This window comes from Nerophis ophidion, linkage group LG23 (assembly GCF_033978795.1).
Source record: "Nerophis ophidion isolate RoL-2023_Sa linkage group LG23, RoL_Noph_v1.0, whole genome shotgun sequence".
In the NCBI taxonomy this organism is placed as follows: Eukaryota; Metazoa; Chordata; class Actinopteri; order Syngnathiformes; family Syngnathidae; genus Nerophis; species Nerophis ophidion.
In genome coordinates this window covers 30,784,576-30,806,186 of record NC_084633.1, presented here as the reverse complement: position 1 = coordinate 30,806,186, position 21,611 = coordinate 30,784,576, and the positions used below count along the sequence as shown (strand labels likewise).

General features: G+C 39.9%; 1 protein-coding gene and 1 long non-coding RNA gene across 4 annotated transcripts in view; both read left to right on the top strand.

Moving 5' to 3' along the window:
- Window positions 1-49: 49 nt before the first annotated feature.
- LOC133541535 (uncharacterized) lies at window positions 50-20,301 on the top strand. Its single transcript, XR_009803906.1, has 3 exons — window positions 50-154; window positions 18,598-18,668; window positions 19,310-20,301. It is a non-coding gene; the product is annotated as an uncharacterized LOC133541535 (long non-coding RNA).
- A 48-nt stretch (window positions 20,302-20,349) lies between these two features.
- LOC133541054 (serine/threonine-protein kinase BRSK2-like) overlaps window positions 20,350-21,611 on the top strand; it is a 60,083-nt gene continuing 58,821 nt past the window's right edge. For 2 of the 3 annotated variants that reach the window (XM_061884125.1, XM_061884124.1), the window contains exon 1: window positions 20,350-20,612. In XM_061884125.1, the coding sequence (XP_061740109.1) occupies window positions 20,519-20,612 (94 nt within the window). In that variant the 5' untranslated portion in view covers window positions 20,350-20,518. The remainder of the gene's footprint in view (window positions 20,613-21,611) is intronic. The other variant, XM_061884126.1, reaches the window with a different exon arrangement.

The window sequence follows — 21,611 nt, the reverse complement described above, 5'->3', positions numbered from 1 at the left end:
CGTGGTCTTGTCATTATACTAAGCTAAACCACCTGCGGAAGAAAAGTGTGTCGACCGTCTGTTAGTTCTTCTATGTTGTTTCTGTTCAATGCAGTATTTTCCAAGGTTTTTGCGCTCTGCTCCATTCTGTCACCTTCATCCGCCATGGGCTAAAGTAAGTGCATGTTTCGGATTCACGTCAAACATGTGATCGTAGATGTCAATCACCCCCCTGTCTTAGCCTGTGACGGCGTTTGGAATTCTTAGCCGCCATACAAACACTGTATTGTTGTTTTACTCGTTTTGTTTTGTGCCGCACGCACTTAGAAGCAAAGACTGGGTGTCAGTAGAATCACATTGTCCAAATACTGGACTCCTTTCAAGACTATCACATGCCCAATAAATTGTATTGTTACATTGAAAAATATGTTTTTGACTTCCGGAGTGTACATATCATGTCTAGATCTATACAATTTGTATGAGGGCCAAATTATTGTACAGTAAACACTTTTTTCATCGCTAAATTAATTACGTTATGTGGGAATTATTCATTATAAATTAAATAATTCTATAGCTAGGGCAGGGGTCGGCAACCCAAAATGTTGATAGAGCCATATTGGACCAAAAATACAAAAACAAATCTGTCAGCAAAACATTAAAAGCAATATTACATACAGATAGTGTCATGAGATATAAATTGAATTAAGAGCACTTAAAGTAAACTAAATGAGCTCAAATATATCTACAAATGAGGCATAATGATGCAATATGTACATATAGCTAGCCTAAATAGCATGTTAGCATCGATTAGCTTGCAGTCATGCAGTGACCAAACATGTCTGACTAGAACCCCACACAAGTCAATAACATCAACAAAACTCACCTTCGTGCATTCATGCACAACGTTAAAAGTTTGGTGGACAAAATGAGACAGAAAAAGATGTGTCATAAAACACGTCCTAGAAAGTCGGAAAAAGTTATACATGTAAACAAACTAGGGTGAGTTCAAGGACCGCCAAAATAAGTAGGACAAAACGGCGCTGGCCAAATACTCGAATCAGTGAAGCATGTTTAATACAGAGGGCTTTATAACAATTAGGGAGGTGTGTGTCATGTTTATCCTCCTACAGAAACCATATTAAAACAAAAAAAATGTTTTTTAACCCCTCATTTTTTTCCATTTTTTATACAGTTTTGAAAAAAGTCCAGAGAGCCACCAGGGCGGTGCTAAAGAGCCGCGCGGCTCTAGCGCCTTGAGCTAGGGCATAAAATAGTTTTTTATTTTACATAGTGAGAATTCTCTCAAATTAGGGGTACACAGGCTCCATCTAGTGGCAGGCCAAATGATAACTTGATTAAAGTACAGTGTTTTATTTCCCTATTTTCAAACTGTGTGTAAAGTTTCCTTGGCCAAAAATATCAAATATACATGTCAAATAAAACCTTGTTTTAAACGAATACTTAGGCCTACTGCGCTACTGTACTTGGAGAGTCGGGTGTTTTCTGAGGTGGTTTGAAAACTACTGCGATGAGGTGGCGACTTGTCCAGGGTGTACCCCGCCTTCCACCCGAATGCAGCTGAGATAGGCTACAGTAACGCCCCGCGCGACCCCGAACGAGACATGCGGTAGAAAATGGATGGGTTTGAGAACTACTGCCCTGTAACACCCACATAGTCACAGGCTCTGATTGGTTGAGTCTCATCTAGTGATCAATACTACTGCAATATTGATATTTTCAGTTCATTAAACCATTGTAATGCTTGAAAATATGCTTGAATTTATTTTATTTTATTTATTTTTGAATAATTCTGCGACAGAGCAAAGCTGCAAACGTATAAGCTTGACGGGAAGAGGGACTGCTGTTCAGTTTTTTTCAGATTAAAATCTCATTAAACATTCCTCCTAGTACAGTTTTGTACATCATTGCAAACTACAATCACAATAATAACAAATGGTCACAATCATTATGAGAGACAAGAAGACGGTTGTATTCTTTTTAATGCACTCTAACCCATGAATAAAAGTATGCTTACAATGGAGTCAATGCGAAGTCCTCTATTCCGCCCGTGTAAAGCCCTTTAAAAAAACATCCAAAAAGCGCAAACAAGACTCTGTTTACATTTCGGAACCTGAATATTTACCAAGTATTAGTGATATTCTTATTATAAGCGCTGCCTTCTCGTTTATTCTAGATCAGGGGTGTCAAATTCATTTTAGATCGGGGGCCACATGGAGAAAAATCTACTCCCAAGTGGGCCGGACTTGTAAAATCACGGCACGATAACTTAAAAATAAAGACAACTTCAGTGTTCTGCCCTCACTATACAGTACGTGTTGAGGTTATACAACTTGGCAGACAGCTAACAAACAATCCAAGACATCTATTAAAGTTCCAAAGCAGATAAATCCATTTAGGCTCTTTATTGTTGTTGATCTTGCTTTGTTTTTTTAGTATCTTTACTTTTGTCTTGCACTGGACTTGTATTTTTTGTAGAACTGAAATACACACGATGACAAATTTACAAATGTATAAGCTATGTGATTCAAATAACATACTCAAATGTAACACACAATATGTAAATATTAACTTTACTCAAATATACATTACTATCAACAAACAAATACTGATGAGTGTTGAAACTATTTCGATGGTGGAAATATAGGACTGGCCGCCATTTTAGGTCCTCAAAACATCCATTCAAACAATGCACAAACATTGTTTTTCAATAAACATCTTACTATCAAATTGAACCACTTTCCACCTTAAAGGCCTACTGAAATGAGATTTTCTTATTTAAGCGGGGATAGCAGGTCCATTTTATGTGTCATACTTGATCATTTTGCGATATTGCCATATTTTTGCTGAAAGGATTTAGTAGAGAACATCGACGATAAAGTTCACAACTTTTGGTCGCTAATAAAAAAGCCTTGCCAGTACCGGAAGTAGCGGACGATGTGCGCGTGACGTCACGGGTTGTAGTGTTCCTCACATCCTCATATTGTTTATAATCATAGCCACCAGCAGCAGGAGCAATTCGGACCGAGAAAGCGACGATTTCCCCATTAATTTGAGCGGGGATGAAAGATTTGTGGATGAGGAAAGTTAGAGTGAAGAACTAAAAAAAAAAAAAAAGGCGCTGGCTCCAGACAACGGCAGTAGGAGCGATTCAGATGTTATTAGACATATTTACTAGGATAACTCTGGAAAATCCCTTATCTGCTTATTGTGTTAATAGTGTTTTAATGAGATTATAAAGTCATACATGAAAGTCGGAGGGTTGCGGTGAACGCCAGTGTCTCTGAGAGAACCCAATGGAGGAGCCAAGATCACTGCTACCTTTTTGACAGATGCAGGAGGAAGTCGCATAATCTGCTGAAGTAAGAACGTACTTAATATCACAATTGGTTGACATGTGGTAGAGAAACATGTTCGCTTGACCGCTCTGTGTTAAAGCTTCACAACAAACAAAGAAACACCGGCTGTGTTTCGGTTGCTAAAGTCAGCTGCAATACACCACTTTCCACCAACAACATTTTTCTTTGACGTCTCCATTATTAATTGAACAAATTGCAAAAGATTCAGCAACACTGATGTCCAAAATACTGTGTAATTGCGCGATGAAAAGAGACGACTTTTAGCCGCAAGTGGTGCTGGGCTGAAATGTCCGCTCCAACAAATAACGTCACAAGCACGTGTCAACATAAGCGTCATCATTCCGCGACGTTTTCAACCGGATACCTCGCGGGAAATTTAAAATTGCGATTTAGTAAACTAAAAAGGCCGTATTGGCATGTGTTGCAATGTTAATATTTCATCATTGATATTTAAACTATCAGACTGCGTGGTCGGTAGTAGTGGGTTTCAGTAGGCCTTTAATATTGAGTTACATAAACAAGGTAAACAGTCTACTTACAGACTTATCTTTTCCAAAGCTTGTAAGAGCTAACACAACTTGTATACTTCTCAGTTGTCTCATGAAATGAACTGACATCGTCAACCCTGAAGTGCCCAAACTAATGAGGTGTAGTATTTCATATCGCCACTAAGTGTCAGTAAGAGTCTGCAATCAATTGGGCATAACATTCAGATTGTTGTTTTGTTTCAAAATAGAACAAGCACATTCTGAAATTCTACACATCATAAAAGGGAAAAGCGGCATACTTGCCAAGCTTGAGACCTCCAAATTCGGGAGATGGGGCCGGGGTGTATATTGTAGCATACCGGGAGAGTTAGTGCTGCAAGGGTTTTTGGATATTTGTTCTGTTGTGTTACGGTGCTGATGTTCTCTCAAAATGTGTTTGTCATTCTTGTTTGGTGTGGGTTCACAGTGTGGCGCATATTTGTAACAGTGTTAAAGTTGTTTATACGGCCACCCTCAGTGTGACTTGTATGGCTTTGGCTCAAGTATGCCTTGCATTCACTTGTGTGTGTTTAAAGCCACATATATTATGTGATTTGGCCGGCACGCTGTTTGTATGAAGGAAAAGCGGACGTGACGACAGGTTGTAGAGGACGCTAAACATAGTGCCTTTAAGGCACGTCCCCAATATTGTTGTCCGGGTGGAAATTGGGAGGAATTTGGGAGAATGGTTGCCCCCGAAGATTTTCGGGAAAGGCACTGAAATTCGGGAGTCTCCCGGGAAAATCGTGAGTGTTGGCAAGTATGATAAGCGGTAGAAAATGAATGGAATGTTGTTGGTTTTTTTTTACAATTACCTGTTGCGGTTAATAGTATATATACTTTGTCGTTATTTATACTTTCTGAATAAATTATGTGATAATGTTCATCAATCAACTCACTGGTGTTAATTTTCAATCCATGAAGATAAAAAAGATTTTTTTATATCAAAATCCAATTACAGTATTTTATTTATGTAGGACATAGTCTGACAAGTTGGTCAACTTTGACAGCCAATATAGACCCGGAGACAGGGAGAAAGACACCAAAAGACGCTTTGTTTCATCTCCTTTTTTTTTTTATTCTCGAGGATTATAAATTATTCTTCATCTACACAGAAATAAATCAACATCCAAGCAGTCGGCATCCTAATGACAGCAGACATTGGACAGTAAGTGATGTTTTATGTGAAGGCTCAAACAATTTTACACCAAAATGCGATCTCTCATTATTCCACCGCAAAACGTTGGCGTGCGCCACAGCTCACAATGTCCTAGATTACCCAGAGATCCCATTTTTTACCGTTAATTTTTCCCTTTGAAAATGAATGGTCTATTTTTCAAACTGGCACAATTCCCACATTTCTCAACCGATTTGAACCATTCCACCTTCCACACACTACACTCACTTTGGACAATCAAACTACCATTTTCCAAGTTCCAAAATAATTCCAGGAAAACCCTATTTGCAACTCTTCCTGGAAAGTTTTCAAAAGCCACATTTTCAAACCTTTTTTTTATCATTCTACCTTCAAAACATTCTTCTTAATTGGGACAACGAAACTACCACTTTTTTTTCCCGTACAAATACCCAATTTTCCCGAAATTCCAGGAATTCCGAAATACCCATATAAATTCAAACTGTTACTATTGTCAGGCTTTCCCCTGACAGTTTGTCGATCTTTTAGTTTTTTCCTCTGTGTTTAGTATCTCCTGTCTTTAGTGCCTGTCCTGTGCTCCTATGTTGTCAGCTTCCTGTCTTGTTCCCTGAGTGCTGTTTTCCTCCATAGCTGCGGCTGATAGGCACCTGGCCACACCCGTTGCCAATCAGCCCGCTCCTATTTGTACCTGCTTTGTCTTGTGTCAGTTGCTGGATCATTGTATTGTCATTTGGACTTGTCGTTGTCATATGTTGCTCTTGTCGTGTCGATGTGATTCTTTTTAGCTATAACCTGTCGTGCTACAATTTGTCCTGGTCGTCGTAGCGGTAAGCTGTTCTTGTTGGCTGTTATTTATTTCCAGTTTTTCTGTTTGCTATCCACTAGCTTCCATACTAAAGTTCCTTTTTGTTTTCTAGCTCCCAGTGCTACCTCCCTTAGTTTTTTATTCTGCCCACGTGTGTGCTTTTTGTTTGTTCTTGTTTTGTTTTAATTAGGGGTTCGTCAACAACTAATAACTCTGACAACTATGTCAACATTTTTAAACCATTTTGAAAAATTCCAACACCAACCTATTCATTACATCTAGGACAATGAATAAATTAACTTTATCTATATATTGATATTTTTTGTTCATTCAAATATGCTTGGAATTTTTTTAATTTTTTAATAATGCTGCGATAGAGCAAAGCTGCAAACTTTTAAGCGTGACGGGAAGAGGGACTAATGTTCTATTCAGTTTTTTCAGATTAAAATCTTATTTTGAAATGGAAGAAGTACTCATCCCCTAAACATTTTTTTAGGCCGGTAGTCTATAGGAGGCTTCACGGTGGCAGAGGGGTTAGGGCGTCTCCCTCACAATACGAAGGTCTTGAGTAGTCAGGGTTCAATCCCGGGCTCGGGATCTATCTGTGTGGAGTTTGCATGTTCTCCCCGTGACTGCGTGTGTTGCCTCCGGGTTCTCTGGCTTCCTCCCACTTCCAAAGACATGCACCTGGGGATAGGTTGATTGGCAACACTAAATTGGCTCTAGTGTGTGAATGTGAATGTGAGTGTGAATGTTGTCTGTCTATCTGTGTTGGCCCTGCAATGAGGTGGCGACTTGTCCAGGGTGTACCCCGCCTTCTGCCCAATTGTAGCTGAGATAGGCACCAGCGCCCCCCGCAACCCCAAAAGGAATAAGCGGTAGGAAATGGATGTATGGATGGATGGATAGTCTATAGCAGGGGTCACCAAACTTTTTGAAACAAAGAGCTACTTCTTGGGTACTGATTAATGCAAAGGGCTACCAGTTTGATACACACTTAAATAAATTGCCAGAAATAGCCAATTTGCTCAATTTACCTTTAATAAATAAATCTATATATATATATATATATATATATATATATATATAAAATTGGTATTTCTGTCTGTCATTCCGTTGTACATTTTATTTCCTTTTACGGAAGGTTTTTTGTAGATGAAAAAATAACTTAATTGAACGGTTTAAAAGAGGAGAAAACACGAAAAAAATTAAAATTACATTTTGAAACATAGTTCATCTTCAATTTCGACTCTTTAAAATTCAAAATTCAACCGAAAAAAAGAAGAGAAAAAATAGCTAATTCGAATCTTTTTGAAAAAATTTAAAAAAATAATTTATGGAACATCATTAGTAATTTTTCCTGATTAAGATTAATTTTAGAATTTTGATGACATGTTTTAAATAGGTTAAATTCCAATCTGCATTTTGTTAGAATATATAACAAATTGGACCAAGTTATGTTTCTAACAAAGACAAATCATTATTTCTTCTAGATTTTCCAGATCAAAAATTTTGAAAGTAATTCAAAAGACTTTGAAATAAGATTTAAATTTGATTCTAAAGATTTTTCTAGATTTGCCAGAATTTTTATTTTATTTTATTTTAATCATAAGTTTGAAGAAATATTTCACAAATATTCTTCGTCGAAAGAAAACAGAAGCTACAATGAAGAATTAAATTAAAATGTATTATTCTTTACAATGAAAAAAATTAATTTACTTGAACATTGATTTAAATTGTCAGGAAAGAAGAGGAAGGAATTTAAAAGGTAAAAAGGTATATGTGTTTAAAAATCCTAAAATCATTTTTAAGGTTGTATTTTTTCTCTAAAATTGTCTTTTTGAAAGTTATAAGAAGCAAAGTAAAAAAATAAACAAATTGATTTAAACAAGTGAAGACCAAGTCTTTAAAATATTTTCTTGGATTTTCAAATTCTATTTGAGTTTTGTCTCTCTTAGAATTAAAAATGTCGAGCAAAGCGAGACCAGCTTGCTAATAAATAAATAAAATTTAAAAAATAGAGGCAGCTCACTGGTAAGTGCTGATATTTGAGCTATTTTTAGAACAGGCCAGCGGGCTACTCATCTGGTCCTTACGGGCACCACGTTGGTGACCCCTGGTCTATAGGATGCCCTTCAATAATTACTATTATATTAAATGAAGATTATATCAAAGACTATAAAAAAATTGGGACCCATTACCTATCTGCTTGACACTCAACATAAAGGGTTGGAATTGGGGGTTAAATCACCAAAATTCTTGTCGGGCCCGGCCACCGCTAATGCTCACTGCTCCCCTCACCTCCCAGGAGGTGATCAAGGGTGATGGGTCAAATGCAGAGGATAATTTCACCACACCTAGTGGTACTTTAACTTTTTCAAATGCAATCTTAGATTGCTGCGTAAATACATAACACAAAAATAACACAGTTGATACAAATACTTCAAGTTGCTTTCAAATAATGATACGGGCAAAATATTAAAAGCACTCTTATGTATCATACATAATGTGGTACTTCTGTTGCAATAGTATCATTATTAAACACTCCTTGTAGTACAGTTTTGTATCACTGCAGACTACAACCACAGTAAAAAGAACAATATCATCAGACAGGGTATATCATTTTTTTAAATATATTATAAAAGGTGTAAATAACATATTACCAAATTAGAATATAATATTAAGTACTAAAATATAATATAAGAAATGTATTTTGGAGAAAAGGCTATAATAAAATGTCTGTGTGTTATGAATACAAAAGTAGTAACAGTGACCTCTTGTGGTCGCAAGGAGTACTTTACTGAAACCCTAAATACATTATTGAAGTATGTATGTATGTAAGGATAAAAGTAGGATTTTTTTTTTAATGTTTTTTTTATTTTGATGATGTTTCATCCCTCACGTGCATTGTCGAGGATAAATGGAATGATATGTTACAACAGTGACTGCACCAAGAGATTAAAGATTAAAAAGGATTAAGATTGGAGCGACCCAGGGGCCCATATTACAATGTGAGCCTCGGTCACAGCAGTAATGCAGCTTAGACATGGTGTGGGTTACTGCATGATGGCCTGTCGTCCAACGTGACTGTCCGTCATGCACAGGTCATCTGTCTGACTGCACACAGGTGCAGCGTAAACTATTTTGAAAGTGTGCAAAAATATACACTTTTTTTTTTTGGCTTGTTCAATGCCCCTCTGGGTTTGGGATAATGCAACTTTAGGGCTGTTTTATTTTTCCATAACTTTGTTTCAAAAAGGAAGAATGAGGGTGAGCACTTTAATGTTTTTAACCTTTTTGATCATCCAAAGTAGCATATAATTAAAAAAAAAAAAAAAAAGATTACGCCTCTGTTTGTGTTGTTCACATTCGTATGATGAACTTCCTGTCTAATAATTTCATATTTGCACTGCTTTATGTTTACACCTTGCAAGCTTTTATGCATTTTCTTATTCGGTGTGGCCCTGAGTTCTAATACCTGCAGGATGCAAGAATGTCGTGTTTTTGTTGTTGTAATTTTAATCAATTCCATCTGTGAGTCGCATGATCAATAAATCTTAAAAAAAAAATAAAAATGCCACAATGCAGGAACAGTGGACAAATTTAATTCACTGGAGAACACTTTTATATTTCATGAAACTAAATACAATTAGAGAAAACATAGTAATAATAAGCACAACTATTTACAATTACACAAACCAGAATAAGAAAAGACAAAACAACTTACAATTTTATTATGAAAAAAAAAAAGAAAAAAACATTTTTCAGAATGCTCAAAAAACAAAATTAATAAAAAGACAATACAACTTACCATTTACTCACCCCAAAAAATTACGAGAAAAAAACCCAACATTTCAGAAAAAAATAAATATGTAATACAATTTTGGACACCAAAATAACAAAAAGACAAAGCAATTCAAATGACAAAAAGGGAAACTTTGTTGCGATCCGCTGCTCGGATCGTTCGTTGTTTAGATTTTTGAGTTTGTTTGCGCACTTCCTGATTGGTTTCTGTTGCCATGGTTGCATATTTGTTTCACCTGTTCCATGTTTCTGGACTCTCACCTGCTTGTTGATTACTATCCTTATTTAAGCCTGCATTTTCTGTTACTCGCTCTCTGATCCTAGCCTTATTTCCCACAACAGTGACGATCGCTATCTCCTGACTCTGGTAATCCTGTTTTATACCGATTAGCTTCCACGCTATCCCTGTGTTTAGTTCCCTAGCCTCCTTGCTAGCGCTTTTGGTTTGTCTTATCTAACTAGCACCAGTGTTTTTGTTCTTAGCGTGTTTTTTAGTTAATAAATCTACATTTCTTACCGTTACGCTGTGTCCGTGCCTGAACTGCATCTTGAAAGAAGCACCTTTAGCCACCATGCTTAGCGAACGTCACAAACTTCTTACAATTGATTTGATTTGATTTGTTTTTTTTATTAAGGATCCCCTATTAGCTGGTTGCCACAACAACCCTCTATTCTTCCTGGGGTTCACAAACTCAATACAATCCCAAGTAAAAGCATATGATTATAACTGCACAATACAGAAAAAAATTAAAACATTAATAAAAAAACAAGCAAACAATTTACAGTGAAAGAATAATAATTACCATATAAATTACAGTTAAAAGAAATGTAAACGATGAAAAATTGACAGCAAAGTCAATTGTATTGTGTGTGCGTGTGTGCGTGTGTGTATCCCATCCATCCATTTTCTACCGCTTGTCCCTTTCGGGGTTGCAGGAGGTGCTGGAGCCTATCCCAGCTGCATTCGGGCGGAATGCAGGGTACATACTGGACAAGTGTGTGTATATACATATATATATATATATATATATATATATATATATATATATGCATACACATACTGAAAATACGCACCGAACACAATGACGTGTCGACCTAGGACCATCGACACATCATATTGTTCGGTCCGCACGTGTAAAGGACCACTGACACGTCATATTGTCCGGTCTAGGTAAAACCGACACGTCATATTGTCCGGTCTAAGAAAGACCGACACGTCATATTGTCTGGTCTAGGAAAAACCGATATGTCATATTGTCCTGTCTAGGAAAAAACGACACGTCACATTTCTGATCTAGGAAAAACTGACAGGTCATATTGTCCGGACTAGGAAAAACTGACACCTTATATTGTCCCGTCCGCACACGTCCAGGACCACCAACATGTCATATTGTCCAGTCTAGGAAAAAACGACACGTCAAATTGTCTGGTCTGCACACATCAAGGACCACCTATACATCGTTTTTGTTTTGTCTAGGAAAAACCGACACGCCATATTGTCTGGTCTCGGAAAAACCGACACGTCATATTGTCCGGTCTCGGAAAAACCGACACGTCATATTGTCTGGTCTCGGAAAAACCGACACGTCATATTGTCCGGTCTTGGAAAAACCGACACGTCATATTGTCCGGTTTAGGAAAAACAGACACATCATATTGTCCGGTCTAGGAAAAACCGACATGTCATATTGTCTGGTCTAGGAAAAACTGACAGGTCATATTGTCCGGTCCACACACGCCCAGAACCATTGACACGTCATGTTGTCTGGTCTAGGAAAAAAAAACACGTCATATTGTCTGGTCTCGGAAAAACCAACACGTCATATTGTCCGGTTTAGGAAAAACCGACACGTAAAATTGTTTGATCCGCACACGTCCAGGACCACCAGGTCATATTGTCCGGTTCACACACGCCTAGGACCATTGACACGTCATGTTGTCTGGTCTAGGGAAAAAAAAACACGTCATATTGGCTGGTTTAGGAAAAACCGACACGTCATATTGTCCGGTCTCGGAAAAACCGACATGTCATATTGTCCGGTTTAGGAAAAACCGACACGTCAAATTGTCCGGTCCGCACACGTCCAGGACCACCTATACATCGTTTTTGTTTTGTCTAGGAAAAACCAACACGTCATATTGTCTGGTGTAGGAAAAACTGACACGTCATTTTGTCCGGTCCACACACGCCCAGGACCATTGACACGTCATGTTGTCTGGTCTAGGAAAAAAAAACACGTCATATTGTCTGGTCTAGGAAAAACGGACATGTCATATTGTCCAGTCTAGGAAAAACTGACACGTCAAATTGCCAGGTCCGCAGAAGACAAGGACCACCGATACATCATATTGTCCCGTCTTGGAAAAAAGGACACGTAATATTGTCCAGTCCGCACATGTCCAGGACCACGATATGCCATATTGTCCGGTCTAGGAAAAACCGACACGTCATATTGTCCGGTTTAGGAAAAACCGACACGTCATATTGTCCGGTCTAGGAAAAAACGACATGTCATATTAATCCGATCTAGGAAAAAACGACACGTCATATTGTCCGGTCTAGGAAAAAACTACAGATAATATTGTCCAGTCTGCACACGTCCAGGACCACCGATACGCCACATTGTCCGGTCTAGGAAAAACCGACATGTAATATTGTCCGGTCTAGGAAAAACCGACACGTCATATTAATCTGATCGAGGAAAAAACGACATAATATTGTCCAGTCCGCACACGTCCAGGACCACCGATACATCATATTGTCTGGTCTAGGAAAAACCGACATGTAATATTGTCCGGTCTAGGAAAAACCGACACGTCATATTAATCTGATCGAGGAAAAAACGACATAATATTGTCCAGTCCGCACACGTCCAGGACCACCGATACATCATATTGTCCGGTCTAGGAAAAACCGACACATCATATTAATCCAATCTAGGAAAAAACAACACGTGCTACATATTGTCCGGTCTAGGAAAAAAACGACATGTAATATTGTCCGATCCGCACACGTCCAGGACCACCGATACATCATATTGTCCGGTCTAGGAAAAACCGACACGTCATATTGTTTGGTCTAGGAAAAACCGATAAGTCATATTGTCCGGTCTAGGAAAAACCGACACGTCATATTGTCCGGTCTAGGAAAAACCGACACGTCATATTGTCTGGTCTAGGAAAAACCGATAAGTCATATTGTCCGGTCTAGGAAAAACCGACACGTCATATTGTCCGGTCTAGGAAAAACCGATACGTCATATTGTCCGGTCCGCACAATTCCGATCCGCACACGTCCGGGACCACCAGCACGTCATATTGTTCGGTCTGCACGTTCAAGGACCACCGACAAGTCATATTGTCTGGTCTATGAAAAGTATTATAAATTATCTTTCATTTACACAGAAATAAATCAACATCCAAGCAGTCGTCATCCTAATGACAGCAGACATTGGGCAGTGAGTGATGTTTTATTATGTGAAGATTATGTAAGATTCTACACCCAAAAAAAACAATCTATTATTATTCTACCGTAAAACTTTGGCACGCTCCACAGCTCACAATATCCTAAATTACCCCAAATTCCCATTTTTCCCATTGAAAATGAATTGGCCAATTTTTCGACCCGGCACAATTCCCACATTTTTTTAACCGATTTTAACCGTTCCACCATCCACACACTCCACTCACTTAGGACAATCAAATTACTATTTTTTAAGTTCAAAACAATTTCTAGGAAAGCCCTATTTTAACCTGTTCCTTGAAAGTTTTCAAATGCCACATTGTCAACTGTTTTTTTTACCATTCCACCTTCAAATCATTCTTCTTAATTGGGACAACAAAGCTACCACTTTATCTTTTCGTATTAATTCCCGGTTTTCTCGAAATTCCAAGAATCCTGAAACACAAGAAATGTCCGATAATGGCTTTTTTGCCGATATCCTATTTTTCGATTTTGTCCAACTCTTAATTGCCGGTACCGATATATAGAGTTGTGAAATTAACACATTATGCCTAATTTTGTTGTGATGCCCCGCTGGATGCATTAAACAATGTAACAAGGTTTTCAAAATAAATCAACTCAAGTTATGGAAAAAAAATGCAAACATGGCACTCCCATATTTATTATTGAAGTCACAAAGTGCATTATTTTTTTCAAACAGTGCTTGAAATTTGGGACATGCTCTCCCTGAGAGAGCATGAGGAGGTTGAGGTGGGTGGGTTTGGGGGGGACAGGTGTGTATATTCTAGGGTCCAGAAGAGTTAATGCTGCAAGGGGTTTGGGGTATTTGGTCTGTTGTGTTTATGTTGTTACAGTGCTGATGTTCTCCTGAAATGTGTTCGTCATTTTTGTTTGGTGTGGGTTCACAGTGTGGCGCATATTTGTAACAGTGTCAAAGTTGTTTACACGTTTACCTTCAGTGTGATCAGCTGTTGATCAAGTATGCATTGCAGTCATGTGTGTGGGAAAAGTCGTAGTTATTACGTGGCTGGGCTGGCGCTCTCTACTACTCCCTACATCCGTGTACGCAGCTGCATTTTTAAAAAGTAATACATTAAATTTTTTTGAAACTGATCCCGATAATTTTGAAACCGATAATTTCCGATATTACATTTTAAAGCATTTATCGGCTGATAATATCGGCAGTCCAATATTATCGGACATCTCTAAGAAATACCCATTTAAATTCAAACTGTTAATATGTCAACATTTTTCAACCATTTAGAATAATTCCAATACCGACCCATTCATTACATCTAGGACAATTGTTGTTTTAACTTCTTTTTATTTTTATTCCCGTTTTACCCCAAATTCCCAAATTTCTAGGAAATTCCCATTCAAATGACTGAACGTATTCACAGTTTTACAATATCCAAAATTCTCAATTTTTTTTTTTACTTGATTCTGACCTGTCAACAATTCACCCACACTGCTCTTCACACATGTCCAACGCAAAACATGTTGTCCTTTTCCCAAAATTCCATGCTTTTTGATAATTTTCTCCCCATTGACAATGAATGGGAAACATACAAGAAACTGCAGATCCCACATTTCTCATCTGATTTGAACAGATCCAACATCCCCACACTCCGCTCACTCTGGACATTCAAGCCAGCATGTTTCGAGGTTCCGAAAATTCCGTGATTATCCGGAAGTACCAGGTTTGTCCTCCCATTGAAAATGAATGGGCAATATTCAAACCTCTCCATATCCCACATTTCTCAAGCGATTCAAACTGTTCCAACATCCACACACTCCACTCACCTTGGACATTCAAGCATTTGAATTCTGCTCACGATCAGCGGTTTGCCGGCTCGTGCACACAAGGCATTCACACGCATTTCATAGCGGAGTGGAAATTTCTAGTTGTTTGTTGTCTCTCATGAAGTCTGCAGTGAGCAGCAATCAGTGATGTTGTCGAAGGAAAAAGCTAACGTGACGCGTTTCTTTAAGTTAATGCATCGCTGTATGCTTGAAATGAGCAAAATAGCGAAGTAAAGTGAATTGTATTTATATAGCGCTTTTCTCTAGTGACTCAAAGTGCTTTACATAGTGAAACACGTGATCTAAGTTACATTTAAACCAGTGTGGGTGGCACTAGTAGCCGGTGGGTCAAGTGTCTTGCCCAAGGACACAATGGCAGCAATGAGGATGGCGGAAGTGGGGATCAAACTTGGAACCTCAAGATGCTGGCACGGCCGCTCTACCAACCGAGCTACATGCTGAAGCACTGCTTGTATCGCACATGGTATCAAACTCAAGTAAACTCTCAGCAGGACTGCTTGTATCGCACACAAGTAAACACTTTGCAGGACTGCTTTTATTGCACATGACATCACACAAGTAAATGCCTTGCAGGACTGCTTGTATCGCACATGATATAAAATGCAAGTAAACACTGCAGGATTGATTGTATCGCACACAAGTCAACACTTTGCAGGACTGCTTGTATTGCACATAATATCACACACGAGCAAACACTCTGCAGGACCACTTTTGTTGCACAAAATGCCTTGCAGAACTGCTTGTATTGCATATGATATAAAATGCAAATAAACACACCGCGGAACTGATTGTATCGCACATGAGAACACACCAGTAAAAATTCTGCAGTGCCGCTTGTATTGCACATGGTATCACACACGAGTAAACGCGTTGCAAGACTGCTTGTATCGCACACAAGTCAACACTTTGCAGGACTGCTTGTATTGCACATAATATCACACACGAGCAAACACTCTGCAGGACCACTTTTGTTGCACATGATATCACACAAGTAAATGCCTTGCAGGACTGCTTGTATTGCATATGACATCACACACAGGTAAACATGTAAACACACTGCAGAACTGCTTGAATAGCACATGATATCACACAAAAAGTAAACACGCTGTTGGATGGCTTGTATCACACATGATATTACGCACAAGTAAACATGCTGCAGGACTGCTTGTATCACTGTATATTTGTTAATCTGATTCTGATTACGTCAGTGCCTCACCAGCTATAAACCTCACCGCACGTCACTGTCTCCTGTGTAGTCTGCGCTGTCAGCTCTAATACAATATCATTATCATAATTGGGGGTGATACTGCACCGCATCGAAATTGGTAGTTTCTAATACTGCACAGGTGTCTAACCCAGATCTTCATTTGAAACTGTCTGTCGCCTAATTAACATGGCACGCCATGTCGTTCAGTGTGGTCTGCCACATCACCTAATGTGGTCCTTTGCGTTAGTTTATGTGGCCCACCATGTCATTAACGAGGTTTGCCACAACATTTAATGTGGCCCGTCACAACCATTCAAAGGGGTCTGCAATGTCATTTAAAGTGGTCCTTCACGTCATTTAATGTGGCCTACCATGTTATTTAATGTGGTCTGCCACATCATTTAATGTGTTCCTTCACATTATTTAAGTTGGCCCTCCATGTCATTCAATGTGGTTTGTCATGTTATTATTGTGATCTGCCAAACCATTTAATTAATGTGGTCTGCCACACCCTTTAAAGGCCTACTGAAATGAGATTTTCTCATTTAAACGGGGATAGCAGGTCCATTCTATGTGTCATACTTGATCATTTTGCGATATTGCCATATTTTTGCTGAAAGGATTTAGTAGAGAACATCCACGATAAAGTTCCCAACTTTTGGTCGCTAATAAAAAAGCCTTGCCTTTACCGGAAGTAGAAGCCGATGTGCGCGTGACGTCACCGGTGTGAGGGCTCCTCAAATCTGCACATTGATTACAATCATAGACACCATCAGCGCGAGCGATTCTGACCGAGAAAGCGTCAATTTCCCCATTAATTGCAGCGAGGATGAAAGTTTTGTGGATGAGGAAAGTAAGAGTGAAGGACTAGAAGAAGAAAAAAAAGAGGAGGGCAGGAGCAATTCAGATGTTATTAGACATCTTATCTGATTGTGTTACTAGTGTTTTAGTGAGATTATAAAGTCATGCCTGAAAGTCGGAGGGGTGTGGTGACCGCCAGTGTCTCTGAGTGAAGCCATGGAGGAGCCAAGAAAGTCACAGTTGCCAATTTGACAGCTGCTGCAGGAAAAACGACACACGCTCCGCTCATGTTTACGGTAAGAGCCAACTTATTACCACAATTTTCTCACCAAAACCTTCCGGTTGACATGTGTTAGAGAAACATGTTCGCTTGACCGCTCTGTTCCATATTAAAGCTTCACAACAAACCAAAAAACACCAGCTGTGTTTATGTTTCTAAAAGGCCTACCGAAATGAGATTTTCTTATTCTAACGGGGATAGCAGGTCCATTCTATGTGTCATAGATGATCATTTCGCGATATTGCCATATTTTTGCTGAAAGGATTTAGTAGAGAAAATTGACGATAAAGTTCGCAACTTTATAAATAAATAATAAAAAACCCTTGCCTTTACCGGAAGTAGCAGACGATGTGTGCGTGACGTCACCTGTGTGAGGGCTCCTCACATCCTCACATTGTTTATAATGTGAGCCTCCGGCAGCAAGAGCTATTCGGACCGAGAAAGCGACAATTTCCCTATTAATTTGAGCGAGGATGAAAGATTCGTGGATGAGGAAATTTAGAGTGAAGGACTAGAAGAAAAAAAAAGAAAGAAAAAAAAAGGCAATTGCAGTGGGAGCAATTCAGATGTTTTTAGACACATTTACTAGGATAATTCTGGGAAATCCCTTATCTTTCTATTGTGTTGCTAGTGTTTTAGTGAGTTAAAAAGTACCCGATAGTCGGAAGGGTGTGTCCACGGGTGTGTTGACGCCAGTCTCTGAAAGAAGTCACAAAGCTGCAGCAGGACTGAAGCTCCTCTGATCTCCGGTAAGAGGCAACTTTTTACCACAATTTTCTCACAGAAACCTGCCGGTTGACAAGTGCCATATTTTTGCTGAAAGGATCTGTGTTGGCCCTGCGATGAGGTGGCGACTTGTCCAGGTTGTACCCCGCCTTCCGCCCGATTGTAGCTGAGATAGGCGCCAGCGCCCCCCGCGACCCCAAAAGGGAATAAGCAGTAGAAAATGGATGGATGGATGGATTGAGTAGATAACATCCACGGTAAAGTTCACAACTTTTGGTCGCTAATAGAAAAGCCTTGCCTTTACCGGAAGTCGCAGACAATGACGTCACCTGTTGAGGGCTCCTCACAACCTCATATTGTTTTTAATGGGAGCCTCCAACAAAAAGAGCTATTCGGACCGAGAAAACGACAATTTCCCCATTAATTTGAGCTAGGATGAAAGATTCGTGTTTGAGGATATTGATAGCGAAGGGCTAGGAAAAAACAAAACAAAACCAAAAAAAAAAAAGGCGATTGCATTGGGACGGATTCAGATGTTTTTAGACACATTTACTAGGATTATTCTGGGAAATCCCTTATCTTTCTATTATGTTGCTAGTGTTTTAGTGAGTTTAATAGTACCTGATAGTCGGAGGGGTTTGTCCACAGGTGTCTTGAGGCCAGTGTCTGAGGGAAGTCGCCGGCAGCTGTCTGAACGGCACAAGCTCAGCTGATCTCCGGTAAGTGGCGACTTTTTACCACAATTTTCTCACCAAAAACTGCTGGTTGACATTTGGTCGGAATCCATGTTCGCTTGACCGCTCTGATCCATAGGAAAGCTTCACCTCCGGGTATTTTAAACAAGGAATCACTGTGTGTTTGTGTGGCTAAAGGCTAAATATTCCCAACTCCATCTTTCTACTTTGACTTCTCCAATATTAATTGAACAAATTGCAAAAGATTCAGCAACACAGATCTCCAGAATACTGTGTAATTATGCGGTTAAAGCAGACGACTTATAGCTGTGTGTGCTCGCAGCGCTAATATTTCCTAACAGTCCGTGATGTCATGCTTACACGTCATCATTCCGCTACGTTTTCAACAAGAAACTCCCGGGAAATTTAAAATTGCAATTTAGTAAACTAAAAAGGCCGTATTGGCATGTGTTGCAACGTTAACATTTCATCATTGATATATAAACTATCAGACTTCTTGGTGGGTAGTAGTGGGTTTCAGTAGGCCTTTAAAAGTGGTCTTTCACGTTATTTAACATTATTTATTCATTCAATGTGGCTTCTCACGTCATTTTGTACATATGTTTAGTTCAATTCATGCTTTTAGTCGTGACTCTTCACATGTATGCTTCTTTTTTTTCCTGCAGCCACTTGCATAGAATGAACTTTGCAGTACAAAGAAAAACGAAAAAGGGAGAGAGAGAAAAGAGAGAGAGGGCGTGCAGGAGAGCGACGGGAAGGGAGGGGAAGGGAGGGGGCGGGGGGTGAAGCGGAACCCGGATGCTGATGTTGAGCGTATGGGATGAATAGAAGGAGCCAGGAGGGACGATAAAGAGGAACATTACGAGTTCTGGATCAAAAGAGCCATTTTTAGAACGCTAAACCACTTTTAAGTCCGCTTATTTGACATTTTTAGAGACGTTTTTTTGGGCGGGAGGGGGCTTATAGTCATATATGAGCACCGCCGGTGAGGAGGAGACACCGGACGACAGAATGGTGCTGCTGCCGCTTCTTGAGTCCAGGACCTGGGTCGACTGCCTCCCCTAATCCGATATTCGTCCACAGAAACCCACGGTGGGTTCGCTCAGTTGTAGCCGGCCTGTCTTGGACGTTTCCTGTCGAGGAGGAGGAGGAGGAGGAGGAGAAAGAGGAGGAGGAGGGTGGTGTTAGCAAAGTGTGTACCGGATATTGGAAAAGCCATTCTGGATGCTGATGCTGCTCCGATTGTAGATTGTATTTTTTATTTTTTTATTTTATTTTATCTGGACGAACTATTACATGAAGACAGAAGATGGGATGTTTTTCTGACATTTAAAAAAAAAAAAAAAAAAAAGGAGGAGGGTGTGGGTGCTGAGGTGTGGGGTCCCTGATATCGACCATGGATCGGCGCATTCTGACTTGGGATATCTGAGACTCTGCACTTGCGAGAAATCGATCCCGTTCGTCTTCCTGCAGCACTTTACGTCAAATGCGTGCACGGAAATAGTAAAACTGAAGCAGCCGGCGTGATTCCGCTTAAAAAAAAAAAAAAAAAAGAAGGAGTGGGGGTGGCCTTCATAATCACGTCATCTTCCTCTGATCTCCACGTTTTGCACGTAAAATCTCACTACAAGCCCACATTGGCTACATCGGACTTTATTCCAGTTTTTTTTTTTTTTTTTTGGGAGGGGGGGTGAGTAGGGGGTGGATGGGTGGTTCTCTCTGCAGGACAAACAAGTGCATATGGGAGGAGCCTGCAGGGCCCGGCGTTAACTCAGCACCTACCTTCCGACCTGGGATGAGCCCTACTGCATTGCGAGCCGAACCGGGCCCACGTCTGTCTTGATTCATCCGTTCCCAATCAGCATTCCGCTGCAATGTCGGGGAAGCTGAGCAGCAAGGAGATGGGCCAGTCCAGCCAGTATGTGGGGCCTTACCGGCTGGAGAAGACCCTTGGGAAGGGACAGACCGGTAAGGAGCTACTTTTTCATCTCCTGTGTAGTCTGCCCTGTCAGCTCTAATACAATATCATAATCATAATGGGGGGGTGATACTGCACCGCATCGGAATTGGGAGTTTCTAATACTGCACAAATGTCTAACTCAAGGCCCGGGGGCCAGATCTGACCCGACACTTGATTTAAAGTGGTCTGTCACCTAATTAACGTGGCACGCCATGTCAGTCATTGTGGGCTGCCACATCACTTAATGTGGTCCTTCACGTTATTTAAGGTGGCCCACCAGGTCATTAATGTGGTCCTTCACGTCATTTTTATGTGGTCCGTCACGACCATTTAAAGGGGTCCGTCATGTCATTTAAAGTGGACCGCCACGACATTGATGTGGTCCGTCACCTCAATAATCTGGCATGTGGTGTGGCACATCATTTAATGTGTACCTTCACATTATTTAAGGTGGCCCGCCATGTCCTTCAACGTGGTGTGTCATGTTATTAATGTGGTCTGCCACATAACTTATGTGGTCCTTCAAATTATTTAGGGTGGCCCGCCATATCATTAACATGTTTTGCAACGTCATTTCATGTGGTCCGTCTCGACCATTTAAAGGGGTCCGTCATGTCCTTTAAAGTGGACGCCACATCATTGATGTGGTCTGTCACCTCAATAAGCTGGCACGCCATGTCATTCAGAGTGGTCTGCCAAATCATTCAATGTGTTCCTTCACATTTTTAAATGTGGCCCACCATATCATTAACGGGGTTTGTCATGTTATTAATGTGGTCTGGCACACCATGTAATGTGATCCTTCACATTATTTAAAGTGTCCCGCCATATCAATGTGGTTTGCAACGTCATTTCATGTGGTCCGTCACGGTCATTTAAAAGGGTCCATCATGTCATTTAAAGTGGACTGCCACATCCTTGATGTGGTCCATCACCTCAATAATCTGGCACGTGGTGTGGCACATCATTTAATGTGTACCTTCACATTATTTACAGTGGCTCGCCAT